The sequence below is a fragment of the Phodopus roborovskii genome, unplaced genomic scaffold (assembly GCF_943737965.1).
Source record: "Phodopus roborovskii unplaced genomic scaffold, PHOROB, whole genome shotgun sequence".
In the NCBI taxonomy this organism is placed as follows: Eukaryota; Metazoa; Chordata; class Mammalia; order Rodentia; family Cricetidae; genus Phodopus; species Phodopus roborovskii.
In genome coordinates, this window is record NW_026125264.1 from 4,467,476 (window position 1) to 4,483,706 (window position 16,231).

Genomic DNA, 16,231 nt, shown 5'->3' on the forward strand with positions numbered 1-16,231 from the left:
CAGACCAGTGAGCACAGTATACCACAGGTCCTGGGAAGGCTCCTTACCCCTTTAGACACAGAGGGCCATGCCGGGGACTGGGCCTTTGCCTTCCTGCTTCCTTCCTGTAAGATGAACAAGACCCAGACCCTTCCCAGCATAAGCTGAGGTCTAATGGGAGGAGAAACAATCTGGCAGGATCCTCCCACCTGCCAGACAAGACCTGCTCCCAGCTTCTCACCATAGCACAGCGTCCACACTGGCATCTCGCTCCTGTGTGTGTGTGTGTGTGTGTACGCACGTGTGTGCGTGCATCACTTCTAGATCAGTCTTATGCATCAAGCATGACATTTGCCATAGGATATGTAGCCTGCCTGCCACAATCCTAAAACTTCCCACTTCATCTAGTGAGTATCCTGGGGCTTGAGAATGCTCCCTTTTCTGATGGTGGGTGCAGTCATAAAGCAGGTCACTGGCAGCTTCCCAGCTCTGAGACTGGCAGGAATCAGGCCCAGCACCTCTTGCTTATCTGCAACTCTAGCTCTAAGCACAGCTCATTCTGAAAATGGACAGTAATGACTTTGTCTTGTTTTGTTAGGCTTTATTTTTAAATGTTATTTATGTATATGCGTGTTTTACCTGCATGTACATCTGTACATTCTTGTCCAGAAGAGGGTATTTGGATCCCCTGAGACTGGAGAGAGATATGGATGGCTGTGAGCCATCATGGGGGTCCTCTGGAAAAGCATCCAGGACTTCTAACTGCTGAGCCATCTCTCCAGCCCAGTAGTAAATTTTTTACAGAACTACCCTCATCCTCACTTCATTTTCACTTTAAACTGCTTTTAAAAGCTGAGAAAACAGTCAGGACATTGGTGGCACACGCGTTTAGTCCCAGCACTCGGAAGGCAGAGGCAGGCACATCTCTGTGAGTTCAAGGCCAGCCTGGTCTACAGAGCTAGTTCAAGGACAGGCTCCCAAGCAATACAGAGAAACCCTGTCTCGAAAAAAACAAACAAACAAACAAACAAAAAAAGCTGAGGAAAACTACTGAGCTACAGCTAAAATGATATATCACACTTCCTTAGCAAAATCCTGTTGTAGATACTAAATGCTTGTGTCTAAATGCCTTTCCAAGTTTCTGGGCTCACAGAACTTCCCTTTACTATATCCTAGGAACCCTATTCTGCTGGCAGAGGAAAAGCCATTCCTATGTTGTGCTGGTTATTTGGTTCATGACTGTTTTGTTTTTAGTGTGTCCTGTCCCCTACAATCTCATAAGCTCATGAGTGTTTGAAGTCATTGTCTCCCCCCCCCCCCCCAGGAACACTGCCATGGCAAGGTACAAACGTTTGGACATGGGCTTGGCTAGAGGAAGTGGCCCCAATTGGCCTCTCTCTGTTTCTGAACCACCAAGATACAACAGGTCATACTGCAAGCTTGTACTGTATGCCTCCCCACTGTGGAACCATGAACTGAATGAAATTACTTAAGTTCTCTCCATCAAGTATTTTGTCCCAGTGACAAGAAAAGTAGTATAATGTCTTATAATGTATCAGGGGTTATTTAGTTTTCTTGTCTGTTTTGTTTTAGACATTAAGACAAGGGTCTTTCTATGTGGCCCAGGTTAGACTTGAACTTAAGGCAATCTTCCTGCCTCAGGCTCCTGAGTGTTGGTATTACAGCTATGTGCCACCACACTCAGCTTTTTTTTTTTTTTTTTTTTTCCCTTGAGATAAGTTGTTTTGCAGTCTAGGTTGGCCTTGAACTCCTAGATGCAAATGATCTTCCTAGTTCAAACTCCTAAGTAGTTGAGTTAGGTGGAGCCATCACATCGAGACTTACAGCCTTGCTCTTTTTTGTGAGAGGAAAAAAATAGATAAATCTGGTTTACAAAGTTCCATTTTCTTATTTTTATTTTTTATAACTGTCTCATTGCATTTTCCAGTGTGTGTGTTACACGGATTGAACCTAAGGCAAACACTCATCACTGGGTCACCTTATCAGGCCATTTGTTTTTGAGCCACAGTCTCACTCTGTAGCCCAGGCTAACCTCAAACTCTCAGTAATCCTTCTGCCTTAGTCTCCTGTGTGACAGAGGCTCACTGCACCAAGCTCATGACACCTTATTGCATTATTTAGTGGTGAGACAGCTGGTGGAGCTGAGCAAGCATTAGGAGCTGAAGCAGTGTGCATGTGGCTCTGTGGGGAGCCCGAGTCTTGCAAGGGTACCCTGATACTAATGGACAGCAAAGAGGCGCCAAGGCTACAACTAACGTTCAGATAATTCAGAGAAGAAAACTGAGCTCACAGACAAAAAGACCTGCCAATTATGTTAAATTGATCAACATTTGGTGAACTCTGTGTGTGAGCCATGCAAATTTTATTTTGTTTTGAGACAAGGTCTCACTATGTAGATCAGGCTGGTCTGCCTCTGCCTCCCAAGTGCTGGGACTAAAGATGTGCACCACATACTCAGCATCTTGCAAATGTTAAGTCTATAATCATGTAAAATAAAGTTGTGAAAGTCATATAAAGGGCAGGGGTTTTGTTCAAGGGTAGAATGTTTGCTACCCTTGGTCAAGGCCTTGAGTTCAATCCCAGCACCAAATACATATATATTGTGTGAGTGTGTGTGTGTGTGTGTGTGTGTGTGTGTGCGCGCGTGCTGCTATGCATGAAAAGGGGGAGCTGTACACATCTATGTGTGCATTTAGAGGTCAAAGGAAGGCACCATGTGTCCTCTGTCTCATCTCTCTCCTCTTTATCCTTTGAGGAGGGGGTCTCAAACCTGGAGCCTGTGTTGCATGGTGGTTCAGCTAAGGTAGCAACCAGCAAGCCCTAGCAATCCTCCTGCTTCCTCCCACTTCAATGCTAGAGTTACACGTGTGGAAAGGACCACACCTAGCTTTTACATGGGTGCTGTGATCTGACCTCCAGCTGAGCCATCTCTCTGGGACCTCCAAATTACTTGGACTTAATTTTATTATTTTAAGTTATGTGTATGTATGTGTGTCTGTGTGTAGGTGTGTGCACGTGAATGCCAGTGCCTGCAGAGGTCACAGATGTCAGATTGCCTTAGGGCTATAGTTACCTGACTGAAGTTGGGAGCCATCCATCCAATGTGAGTGCTAGGATGTACTTGGGTTTTTTGTTTGTTTGTTTGTTGTGGTTGTTTTTCTCTGTGTAGCTTTGTAGCCTGTCCTTGAACTCACTTTATAGACCAGGCTGGCCTCGAATTCACAGAAATCTGCCTGTTCATCCCAAGTGCTGGATTAAAGATGGGCACCACCACTGCCTGGCTGTATTCAGGTCTTTTGCAAAAGAAGTATGTGCTTTTAACTGCTGAGCCATCTCTCCAGCACCACCACCTATATTTTTTTAAGTGGAAAAAAATTAAAAATACTTGAGGTACAGGGGTGAGGCCGGTTACAATATTTCATAAAGATACAATGGCCCTTACAGCCATTTACAGGCCCTACATGGTAGGAAATCTCCAGACCAAACTCTGCAGGATTCCATAGGGCAGACCAGGCTGGCAGAACTGCAAAGCCAGTCCATAAGCAACCGGTTAGCAGAATTCATTCTATGAGACGTTCAGATCCTTGAAGAATATATACATTTGGTCTTCGTGGCCAGCCTGCCTAAACCCTTGTTTTGTTTCTATCATTTTCCTAAGGGGTAAGAGTAGTAAATGTAAAATGAACATTGCTGGGGACATTGTGGCACAGATCTATAATCCCAGCAGAGAAGCAGAGATAGAAGAATCTGAAAGTGAAAGGCAGCCTGGAGTTATAGTGACCCCTTGTCTCAAACAATAACAAAAAGCAAAGCAAAACAAATGGTAAGGTGTATCTCTTGTAATCGAGTCTCATCTGACTTTGTGTTCATGAAGTAACCTCAAGCAAGCCACAAGAATGGACTGGCTGCCAGGCAAAATCACATAGGTGATTCAGGTGATTAGGGGTTGGACAGTGCAGGCTCAGTCTGCCTTTGACCTTGCTAGGTAGATGAGGATGACCCTGAATCTGATTTTCCTGCCTCCACTAGACTGCTGGGATCACAGGTGTATGGCACCACACCCTATTTATGCAATGCCTGGATCTAGTCCAGGTCTTTGGGCTGGCAAGCATTCGGACAACCGAAACGCATCCCCTCCCCCTCTTTTTAATTTTAATAAACTTCCTGGCTTTACCTCATTCTGAAATTCTGTTTTATAGCAGCCAAGGATTCAGATTTACCGAATGAGGTCTGTGGTGGTTTGCACAGGATTGATCCCCATAGGATTCATATATTTAAATGCTCGGTCACCAGGGAGTGGCACTTTTAGGAGGTGTGGCCTTGTCAGAGGAAGCGTGTCACTGGGGGTGGACTCTGAGGTTCAACATAGGCTCTGTGCCCCTCTCTCTCTTCCAGCTGCCTGCAGATCCAGATGTAGAACTTTCAAGCTACTCTTCCATGTCTGCCTGCATGTTGCTGTGCTTCCCAACATGACGGCAACAGACTAAACCTCTGAACTGTAGGCAAGCCCCAATTAAATACTTTCTCCTATAAGAGTTGCTGTTGGCCATAGTGTCTCTTCACAGCAACAGAGCACTGACAAAGCCAGTAGCAAATAAAATTTTAATTAAATTAAAACAAAGCAGAGTGGTATGTACCAGAGTGGTATAATCCCGGCCAGGAGAAGGAGACTGTGGGTAGGAAGATCACAAGATCAAAGCAACTGGGCTACACAGGGAGACTTTGTCTCAAAATAAATAAAATGCAAAGACAAATCCACTGATTTAAATGTTAATCTCATCCCCCAAATCACCTTCCTATAAATCAGGATAATGTTGTCTGTCTAGGCACTGTGTCCCAGCCAAGTTTACACATACAATTAGCCATCATAGCCTGTAAGAGCAGAGGCCAAAGGTGCATGCTCACTGACAGGAGTCTTCATCTGGTCAACACTAAACAGCTGCCTACCATCAGTTTCAGGCCAAAGACCTTCGTTATCTGCTGTTGGGGAAGCCTGCTGCAGGGAAAGGTCACCTTCATACACACAATTGGGAACACATCAGGAGACTAGTAATGCCTAGAGGATTCTGCATTTGCTCCCAGTGCTGACAAATTCTACCAAAGCCCCAGATGTGGGGCTCACAGAGGGGCCTGGCTGCTGGATTACCTCCTTAGAAGCTGGTCCAGCCAGACTGTAAATTCATTGTGATTATCTTCTCGGAAGAACTGCTTCTCGTCAACCTACTGCTACCATCAGGCCTAATATTTATGGGACCAAACCATAGTCCAGGGGTCCCCAGAGTGAAGGTCACTATCCATAGGACACTCAACTGGCTTTTCAAAGGCCTCTTTGAGACCAAGTGCCTGCACACAACACACATGACAGCAAGACTCTGGTGTCTACTGTAAATGGATTTAATCTGCCATTTGCTTTGGTGGCCAGAGATGAGGCCGTGAGTTTAGTTCCTGACGTCATATCCAAATTTAACCCACCCTTTGCACTTATTAGCCACAAAGTGGCTTTAGGAGCAGACTTATCAATCAATGTACATTCAAGGTACCTTTTATTTTCAACAGAAGTTTTATAACACCAGAGGCACTCCAGACCATCACTTTAATCTTTCTTCTTTCTTTTTTCTTTCTTTCTTTCTTTTTTTTAGAGGTGAGTCTCCAACTTTAATATTTTAAATGTGTGTTCCTTGACCTTGAAATGAGTATACTTGGGAGTCTGCTAATAACTGCTGTGGGAGAGCATTGCTTTGGAAATAACTCCATACTCTCCTTGCTTGCTGCAGGTCATAAGTCTTTTTCTACCATGTCTTGGCTGTGCTTATTTTGGCTTATGACTCACCACAGTTCAGACTCAGTGGGTTTGGCTACACCATGATGTCTTACCCGAACTTCACTGAGACCACCTATACTAATTTGAACCCTTTATGTTACATCTTGCTTAACCATCCTCAAATCTTCCTGCATAGAGAGGTTTTTGGTTTTTAGTCCTTTTTCTTCTAGACAGGGTTTCACTGTGCAGACCTGGATAGTCTAGAACTCACTATGTAGACCAGGCCTTGAACCAAGAAACCAGCTTGCCTGTGCCTCAAAGGCATATGCCAGCACACCCAGTATGATTTTGGGTTTTTGACAGGGTCTTTTGCATGCTTATCTCAAACTTGCTATGTAACAAAAGACAGCCTTGAATTCTTCTGGCTCGGGAAATTTCTGGATAGAGGGAATGTCAACATGAAATGGAAACATTTTACAAGCAAGCACAAAGCCTTAACCTGCCATAATGACAAAAACCTCAAAAACAGATTTCCTGGCTCAACTCTCCTCATTTTAAAGATGAAAAATAAATAAATAAATAAAAATAAAGATGAGAGGCTAAGAAAGGCTTAGGGAAAAAAAAAAAAAAAAAAAAAAAAGACCACTATGCTTAGCTAGCTGGTGTGTGGTGATACTCAAGTCCATTCTGGGATACAGAGAGGGATGCCCCCTAAAAGGGATAGGGGTGTCAATCCAAACAGATAGTAGCACATCATAGGTAAAGTAGAAGAATGGAAAAATCAGTATGGAAAGGAGTTTGAGGTTGAAAGTGTGTCTCAGTAATAGTGTTTACCCAGAATTCTTCAGGCCCTAGGTTTGATCTCCAGCACCAATAAGTAAAACACAAGTGTAAAAGGGGTTAGACTCAGGTCCAGTCCTCCTTTGCTACCAAGGTTTTCTAGTCCCTAAACTGAGTGGCCTCCAAGGAGTTATTTCAGGATGGACTTCAAGACTGTCAGAAATTAAGAGAATCCATGCTATGTCTGTAATTACTGTGTTTAATAACCATGATGCTAGGGCTGGAGAGATGGCTCAGTATTTAAGAGACTGGTTGCTCTTCCAGAGAGCCTGGGTTGTGACCTACATGGCAGGTCACAACTGTCTGTAACTCAGGTCCCAAGAGATCCATCACCCTCTTCTGGCCTCCATAGGCACCAGACACAAAACTAATATATAGAAATAAACAGAGGCAAAACATTCATTTTTACACTCATTTATATAATAAAATATATTTACTTTGAAAAAAAAAAAAAAACGAAAACACAATGCCTCTAAGTGAAAGAAAAAATCAAGAGCCACTGGATGGGTCTAAGAAAGTCTTTGGGGCTATGCATTCTCAAAACTGAAAAAATGGAAGACTTTAAAAAGTAAAAGGTGCCAAGAGGCTCAGTGGGTGACCCTGAGAATCTGAGTTCAATTCCCGGGACCCACATGTTAAAGGAGAGAACTGACTCCTACAAGTTTTCTGGCCTGCACATAGATTCTGGTATGGTATACACCTGCCTCATACACATACACAAAATAAATGTTTAAATATAATTAAAAAATTAAAAAAAGAAAAGCCCCAAGTGCTTCTACCAGTATAGAAGAAAAACGTAGAAAACAAAATGCATGACAGCTCCAATGTGAACACCATGTGGTGAAACTACAGTTAACTGACAGGAGATGTCATTCTGTAAGTATGTCTACTACTACTCACTGCATAGCTTTAAAAAAAAAAAAACAATAATTTTTGTTTGTTTGTTTTTTGAGACAGGGTTTCTCAGTAGCTATGGAAGCCAGTCCTGGAACTCACTCTATAGACCAGGCCAGCCTCAAACTCACTGAGATCCACCTGCCTCTGCTTCCTGAGATCTGGGATTAAAGGCGTGTGCCACCACTGCCCAGCAGAAAAAAAATAATAATTAAAAAAATAAATTATTTTAAAATAATTTTTTAAGTTTTTGATAAAGTACTGCTTTATCAAATATGCCATCATGCTTCCACAGTCTGAGACATGTAGGTTCACATCCCTAAGGTGTTGCCAGAGCCTGGGATGGCTCTGAGGTATTCTGTTGGCAGTCCACTCCTACCCCTCACTTGACCTGCAATAAAATCATTGTGCAGAGAGGTGACTGGCTGACTGTCATCACCAGTTACCCAGACAAGTATCGAAAACCAGGGCATCGCACACTCAAATCTGGGCGCTACCACTGTGCTACACCTCTTCTGTCTCTTGTATAAGACAGGGGATTTCGCCCAGACTACCTCAGACTCTGGAGTAGCTGAGTCTACAGGAACACACCACCATACTTGGATCCACTTTCCACTTCTAATTTATTTATACTTGTATGATGAGTGTGAGCACAGGCACACATAGGCCACAGGACAACTCCAGAGTTCAGAGCATAGCTGGCAGGTCTGGTTCTTTCCCTCTACCGGGGCAGTTCTAGGGATACATTTCAGGCTCGTGTGGCAAGGGCCTTTACCACCATCTCACCAGCCCTCAACTTTCCAATTTTATATACTTTCCTATGGGATCTGACAAACAACAGCCTTCCATTCACAAACTGGGCAGGTTACTTTTTGGCTTTTGAGATGGGGTCTCAAACATGAGAACCCTGCCACAGCATGCTGTATGGTGAGATTATCTGTGTAAACCACCAAAACATACCCGTCCACACTAAATTAATTAATATATGGGTATGTGTATGTGTATGTGTATGTGTATGTGTATGGGTATGTGTATGTGAGGTGTGGGGAGAAAGGTTTCCATCTATAGTGAGGACAGTGGACAACACACCTGAGGACCAGGAAACCTGCTGGGACCCTTCATAATAGGAGTCCTACAATATCCTCTACCTCCTGGGAAATGACCTTGAACATGCAGGCAAAGCTGTATCCCTTGTCATCCCCTGCTTGGACAACAGCAGAGAATCTGAGCAACATAGCTCTCCTACTAACAGGGCATTCTGGGGGAGCCACTGCTCCTGGACACTTTCCCTGGCAGTTATCCCAAGCCCTTGTTGTAATAACCTGTTTTAGCCATTTGGGGCCACTTCTTTAGAAGCTGACTTGCATACTAAATATAAAGAGGCCCAACCAGTAATCTAACAGCTTGTCCTTACCATCTTTATTTTAGGAAGGGGAAAAGCCTCAGGATGTTTGGAAAGCAATTAATTTTTACTCTTAGCAATTATCAAATATACTTTAATGCCTACAAAAATTACTCTAAAGTTCTGTCAGTAAGGTGCCCAGGTTTCTACTGCAATAAAATCATTACTAACTGGTCTTTCCTCGCTAGTTTGCACTCTATCTTAATACAGGGTAGGCAGAATTCTCCATATCAAGTGTGAAGGAAGGGAGGAAGGAAGGAAAGAAGGTAGGAAGGAAGGAAGGAAGGAAGGAAGAAAGGAAGACAGGAAGGAAAGAAGGAAGGAAGGAAGGAAGGAAAGAAGGAAGGAAGGAAGGAAGGAAAATCTGGCAACAGGGCTGTGAAAAATACGAAACAACCATAAATTGAAAGGCACCAGCATGAGTTATTGACCCGGAACCCTGTTTACCAGTGAAGCCACAAGATGGTTTGGGGTGAAACAAAAGCCACAAAATTGTGCAACACACAAATATACGTACCTGTGTATTTGGGAACAGAAATTACCTGGAAGCACAAATGGCAAAGAATAAATAGAACTGTCGGGCTTGGTGGGGCTGCTTGTGCCTTGAATTCCAGAACTCGAAGACAGAGGCAGTGGATCTCAGTGAGTTTGAGGCCAGTTTAATTGTATATAGCTACAGGCCAGACAGGGCTGAATAGTTGGGGGCGGGGTGGGGGGCGCTGGCGAGGGGGGGGACTGTCACAGACTTTCTCAATTACTTTGTTTTCCTACTGGGAACAAACGTTTGCAAAATAGAGAAAGTTAATAACTTCTAAAGCAATCTCCAGACAAGTTTTATTAAGGTGGAAATCTCAAAGACAGCCTTCGGATCTCTCCTGTTTTAGGCAGGCATTACAATTATTTTCTTCTCATCGGTGTGTGTGGGGGGGGAGTGGGGTGCACAATTCCCTGCAGAAGATGACTGATCTCACCCCTTTCCAGCTCATAAAACTACTGGGCCTGGTTCCAGTCCCCTGTGCTTCACTTGGGGCGGCAGAAAAACAAAGGGGGTGGGGGTAGAAGAAGCTCACAGCTGGAAACCATCCGGAAAATCCGGCTGGATTTGGGGCCTGGCAGCTGGCGGAAAAGCAGAGACCCCTAAGGCACTTCTTGAGGACCTGCGACTCCGCTGAGTGCAGCGGCCTGGCTCCGCACAACCAGATTACGGACGACACACCCTAGGGGACTGACTGCAACGCAAGACCAGGGCCACTCAAAGCCATCCTCAGGGACTGAAGGCTAGGGACAGGAGAGTCAGGGAATGGCTCTCAATCACAACGAAACTCGCAAGAGCAGCGTAAGCACGCATCCTTCTAAAGAGGAGGTTCTACTGTCACTTCACTGGTCACTGGTGACCGAGGTGCAACAGTGACCGGGACCCACGGGCGACACTGGGGGGCGGGGCCCGCCCTTCCCAGGGCCCGGTCTCCCTCCCGGGAATGGCGGACCGCTCACCTTGGGGTCCCGCTCGTAGTAGTGCTGCTGTGTGCGGATCCAGCGGCCCACTAGGTGGTCGCGAACCGTGTGTGCTAGAGCGAAGAAGTAGTCGCGGGGAGTGGCCACATTGCGGTCCTTGACCAGCGTGAAGTGCAGGTGCCTGTTGAAGCTCTTCCGCACCTCGGCCACGTCGCCTAGCCCCGCGAGGCCACGCACACTGATCTGCTTCTGCCTCTCGCTGTCCGTCAACGGCTTCGCCATGGCGCCAGAAGAGGCAGGGGACGAGGGATGGCCCTGGAGCGAGCTGAGATGACTCTAATGCTTAGGATGCTGCGGCGACTCTGGCGCCAAGGACTGCGGCGGAGGCTGGCTGATACGGACTGCGCTTGCGCATTTCGAGAAGGCAGGGCCGCGCCGAGGGGCAGGGCCTGAGTTGGAGGCGGGATCGCGGGGAGAAAAGACCGCGGATCAGGAGAACATTTTAGCCAGTAAGACAATATAGACGCTTGAACGTTGGGAAGTGGTTTATCCGTGTGTCTGAAGCTGGGGAGACCGGCCTACAACTTCACCATACCCGAGATCTATCCCCTTTATGGGACAAAAGTAGAAACAAAACCAGTGGCTGCGCCTGCCACACCGGAGGGCGAACCCTTGCTATCCAGTTCTGGGGCTGCAGGCTCTGGCTCTGCACAGAATCACCAGATGTCCCCTGTAGGATTGCCTAGGGTGCTAAAGTGCTGCAGAGTCCTGTGAAATGTTAGGAGTGCATGCTTGATAGGCAGCCTCCAACGCCTGCTGGGCCCTGTCGCTGAGCTAACAGATGGTTCTGAAAAATACACTTAAGAAAATAAAAGGTTGTTTATACAAAAACTGCAAATTCAGAATTCCCCACGACACTTCACTTCAGCTCTGGGGAACAAATTGCATGGAAAACCTCAAAATACAAATTGCTAGTCTAGGCTGCAGTGATAGATCAAGCTACCAAAATACTGATACATATATATGTGTGTGTGCACATACATACATGTGTGCAGAATATATACATATATGTGTATATGCACACACATATGAATATATCACATATATGAATATATATCAGATATATGTATATATATACATATATATGTGTATATATATATATATGTATATAAAATTTTCTTATCGCTCAGAATGACTCCCTAAATCACACACAGTACCTTTTGACCTGAATCAGGAAGAAGGAACACCCTATGCCTGGAGAAGCTCAGTCTCTCTGACAGAGACACATCCCCTCCAGCACTATTTCCCAGGTGGCAGATGAGACCCACTGGTCCTTGGTACACATGGGCGCCTCCTGTAAACTCCCATGGCCCCAGAAGAACTCTACCTTTCCTTTGCTCTGGAGAAGCTCCCCTCACATAATGAGGCCTTCATTTGCTCCTTTAGGTGGGCTGATGGGGATGAAGAAGTTCCTGGTTTTGGAGGTAAAGGTTGCCACAGTGGCTACCATAACAGTCCAGGGGTGGAGGAGGTGTGTCACTGGGGATGGACTTCAAGATTTCAAAAGCTTACCCTCTTTTTCTCCCTTTGCTTCCAGCTTGCAGATAAGATGTGAGCTCTCAGCTACTGTTCTAGAACCATGCTTGCCTGCCTGATGCTAAGGTTTCTGCCATAGACTCTAACCCTCTAGAGCTGTAAGGAAGCCTCCAATAAATTCACACACACACACACACACACACACACACACACACACACACACACACACACATATATAAAAGTTCAGGTGTAGGGTTGGAGGTGTAGCTCAGTAATTGTGTAGCTTGCATAGTGGATCCCATCCCCAGCTCTGGAAACAGTAAAAACAAAAATCCAGTATAGTTGTTTTCTTGGTTTGTTGACTCCAGAGTTAATTTACCTCAACCTCTTCATTTACAGACTTCTCAGGAGACAACACACTGGAAAACCTCCAGTCTGCTCTGGAATTCACTCCAGCACTTTATCTTTGTGACTGTGAAGCCAGTAAGATCAAATTTCAACCACTGATGACTGGGCCTGTGGGATTCCTGGTGGACTGGAGGCTGGGGACTCTGCCTAATGCTATCTCTCAGAGAGTGACTTTGCAGTTCTGAAGTCTTAACAGTGTGTGTGCCCCTACAACCCCACTTGCACAGTCCTGGGGGAAAAAATTGCAAGCTTCAAAAGACAAAACTATTAGAACTGGCCATGCCTGTAATCCCAACACTAGTTGAGGCCAGCCTCACAGGCAGACCTGTTTCAAAACAAATAGCTGTTCAAAGACAGGGTTTCTGGTGTGATTAATTATGCCTAATGTCTGGGAAAGGTTCAGCCACTTACCTTGTCAGGGAATAGGGACCCTATTGCTCTTACGATTCAGTTAACTCAGAGGTGTGGAAGACTGGAGCTCCCTGGGTTCCAGGCAGTCCTGCTGGCTTCTCTATGCTGGTCAATCAAGTGTTAAATAACCACAGACCAGACTTTTCAATACATGGAGGCAAATGGCAAATGTGTTACTTTTGCTGGACTTGGGTAAATGGAGACAACCGACCCCCAGCCCCTCACCACCCCCAGTCCCGCCACCAGCTGGAGTGATTTGGTGACATGGAAGCCCTCCCTCTATGTTCTGCTTAGTTTTTTTGTCAACCTAGTAAAACCTAGTCATCTGGGAAGAAGGAACCTCAACTGAGAGACGGACACCATCAGATTAGTCTATAAAACAAAGTGTGTGTGTGGGGGGGGCATTTCCCTATTTGTGTAAGTGACATTTTTTCCATGACTCCTTATATAAGTGTCACACAATACCGCCTTTTCTGACTCTTCACTTGAGCCTGCTCCTGTCTGATGGGTGCTTGTCTTTTTTTGTTGTTGCTGTTTTCTGCCCTGGCCAGCAGGGTCAGTCGACGAGGACCCTGAGGGAGGGAGTGAAAATTAAGACACAAGAGATGTGAGAGATGGAGACAAGACAGTATTCTGATCAAGTCTCTTTTAATGAATATAATAACAGGGTTTAAGTAGTGGAGAAATGAGGGAATGGGCCAGAGGGAGGATGTGAGGGAGGCAGAATGTCCTTCCAAGCAGAATGCAGGTGTCCTGCCATAAGATAACTTGTTATACAATAAGACTTCAGCTGGGACTCTTTCGGGGTCAGGCTGCATCATGTTTAACAAGAGAACAGTCATAGGGGAATGGAAAATACCAGCATATTAGTATTTAAGAGAGTAGCAGGAAGGACGGCTGTTAAGATGCTAACTTTGCTCTTGAGTTCTCCAGTTTTCTTTTGAAAAATAGTCTCACCAGGCTCACTATGTAGCCCAAGACCATCTGGAACTGGTAACTGCAACAGTATCCTGCTGGTAATACCTCCAGTATGAGTGATGACTCATGACAGCTGGAAACCCGGAACACACTTTACAACCTGCGGGCAGCCCAACAGATTCCAGGGTGTCTCTTCCAGGCAACTTAATTGATCTGAGCCTCTTCCAGGTGCCTTGACTGGTCTGTTTCTCCCAGGCAGTTTGGACTCTCTGGGAGTATCTCTTGCAGTACTTATGGCTTATGTAAGCTTGGGGAGGAAGCCCAGTGAGTTTCAAGGACTTCTGAAGCTATGGAGTTGCTTACTTCCTGAGATTTTGTTTGTTTGTTTGTTTTTGAGAAAGAGTCTTACTGTATAGATCACTCTGGCCTTTCTCACAGATACTGATCTCACAGATACTGACCCGAGTGCTGGAATTAAAGGCTGCCTACTTCCTGAGTTTTAACCATCTTCTCTCCAAGTCTGAGATCTTTATTTGCAATGTTTTTTGTTCTTTGAAATTCCCACACAATGCATTTTGATCATATTCTACCCCCTTTCCAAATTCTCCCCAGATCTATCACCTCTCCCTACCTATTGAACTTTGTGTCTTTAAAAAAAAAAATCCATGAAATCCAATTTGTACTGCCTATATATACTCTTTTTCCTTCCACTACAGTATCACCAACCCACCACAACCTTAAAGAAAAGTGCTTTTCTCAGAAGCTATCAATTGCCTCTCAGCTAGGGGTGAGACCTCATGCCCATCTTCCCTCTCCATGCTGGGACTTTGTCTGGCTTCAGCTTTTGTGTGCTGTCACAACTACTGTGAGTTTGTGTGTGCATCTTTTCTGCTGTGTCCAAAAAACAGTGTCCTCACACCCACCAGCTCTTCCACGATGACTCCTAAGCCTTGTAGGGAGGGCTGACACAAACTGGTATCATAAAGAAGCTAGAAATGTAGCTCATGCTCAATCTCTAGAACCCAAAATAGATGTGTGCCATAATGAAAATCAGACACTGATTCCCAGAACACTGAGTGAAACTCTCTGGGGTGATAGACATGTTTGTATGTTTTAGGAAGGGCAAGCACTTCACAGAATCACTTAAGTAGCAGTTTTAAGATCTGTGCATTTTACTATATGATAATGATATCTAACCAAGAAAAATCAGCTGGACTGGTAAAGGCTAGAAACAGCCTCTACAAAGCAGGCAGCCATGGCCACTAGCAAGCCCTCAGAACAGCCTCAAGTTCCCTCTGAGTGTCATTTCACACAGAGTAAAGTCAGCGGAGACTGAGCCAAACATGGAGCTGTCTAAGTCAGGAAGGCAGGGAAGACTGCTTGCCAAAAGTCTATTTGCCTTGCTTTGCTGCTGCACCCTGTCTGTTTGATTTGGGTGGAGCTCTGCCAGTGAGCACCCACTGACAAGACAGAAGAGCAGAGGACCCTACAAGGAAATGCCTGGCAGGGCGAGGAGAGGCCCACATGATCCATCAGGGATTTCAAGCTTCTTCATTCTTCTGTGCAGACTTTTCTCAATTGAGTGACCTCCCCAAGGATCACCAGCCAGCTAGCTGGTCCTGCTCTTCTCTCAAGGGTTAGTGAGACTGCAGGTCTGAAAAAGGCTTAGCGGTTGAAATAACAAGAGTGTCTGTTAGGAACAAAAGGACATACGTGGTCAGGCTTGACTAACTAGACCTGCCTGGAGAGACACATGTTGTTTATATGATTTCTTTGGCAGTGCTGTACCAGTAATACAGGACCTCAAAGATACTGTGGGAGACCCTGAACTTCATCCCCAAATTCATGCTTCCCTTTTCCAAACTGCTTTACTGAGATATAGTTTACATATGCTAAGCTACCCGTGTAAAGAGCACAATTCAAGGGTGTGTGTGTGTGTGTGAGTGATTAGAGTTGTGCTACTATTGTAATTTAAGTGTAAATAACCTTTTCATTGCCCCCCCAAATCCTACATCTGTACCAGTCTGTAGTTCCTATCAATTCCTCCATATCTGCTCTGGGAAACTACCACCTTGATTCTGTCTTTACTTGGGATGTTTTATGTAAGTTAAAATCATACAATATGTAGTCCTTTATGTCTACTCCCTTTCTCTTTCCATCACTAGCTAAGAATTAAACCTAGGGCCTTTCTGTACATGCTAACAGCTTTACCCCATGGATTTAACTACAGCCCCAGAACTTCATTCCTTTTAAAGGCCAAATAACATTCCAACGTGCTCCTTTTATTTTATGGGTGTTTTGCCTGTATGCATGTCTGTGCATCACATGCATGCCTGGTGTTCAGAGGCCAGAAGAGGGTGTCAGATGCCCTGGAACTGGAGTTACAGATAGTTCTGAACTGCCAAGTGAGTGTGGGACTCAAACCAGGGTCCTAGAAGAACAGTCAGTGCTCTTGACCAGTGAGCCATCTCTCAAGCCCTAAAGTACTCATTAAAAAAATAGAATGTCCTTTGAAAGTCTTGGATTATGGCTTAGTGGTAGAATGTTTGTCTAGTATATGTCCCCAGACCTTAGAAAAAAATATTCTTTGAAATTTCCTACTCCCC

At 45.1% G+C, this 16,231-nt stretch overlaps 1 protein-coding gene across 1 annotated transcript in view; it reads right to left on the minus strand.

Annotated features, from left to right (window-relative positions):
- Pygb (glycogen phosphorylase B) overlaps positions 1-10,757 on the minus strand; it is a 50,095-nt gene extending 39,338 nt beyond the window's left edge. Inside the window, exon 1 of the mRNA XM_051193965.1 lies at positions 10,392-10,757. Coding sequence (XP_051049922.1) covers positions 10,392-10,634 — 243 coding nt within the window. The 5' untranslated portion in view covers positions 10,635-10,757. The remainder of the gene's footprint in view (positions 1-10,391) is intronic.
- Between the last annotated feature and the right edge of the window lie 5,474 nt (positions 10,758-16,231).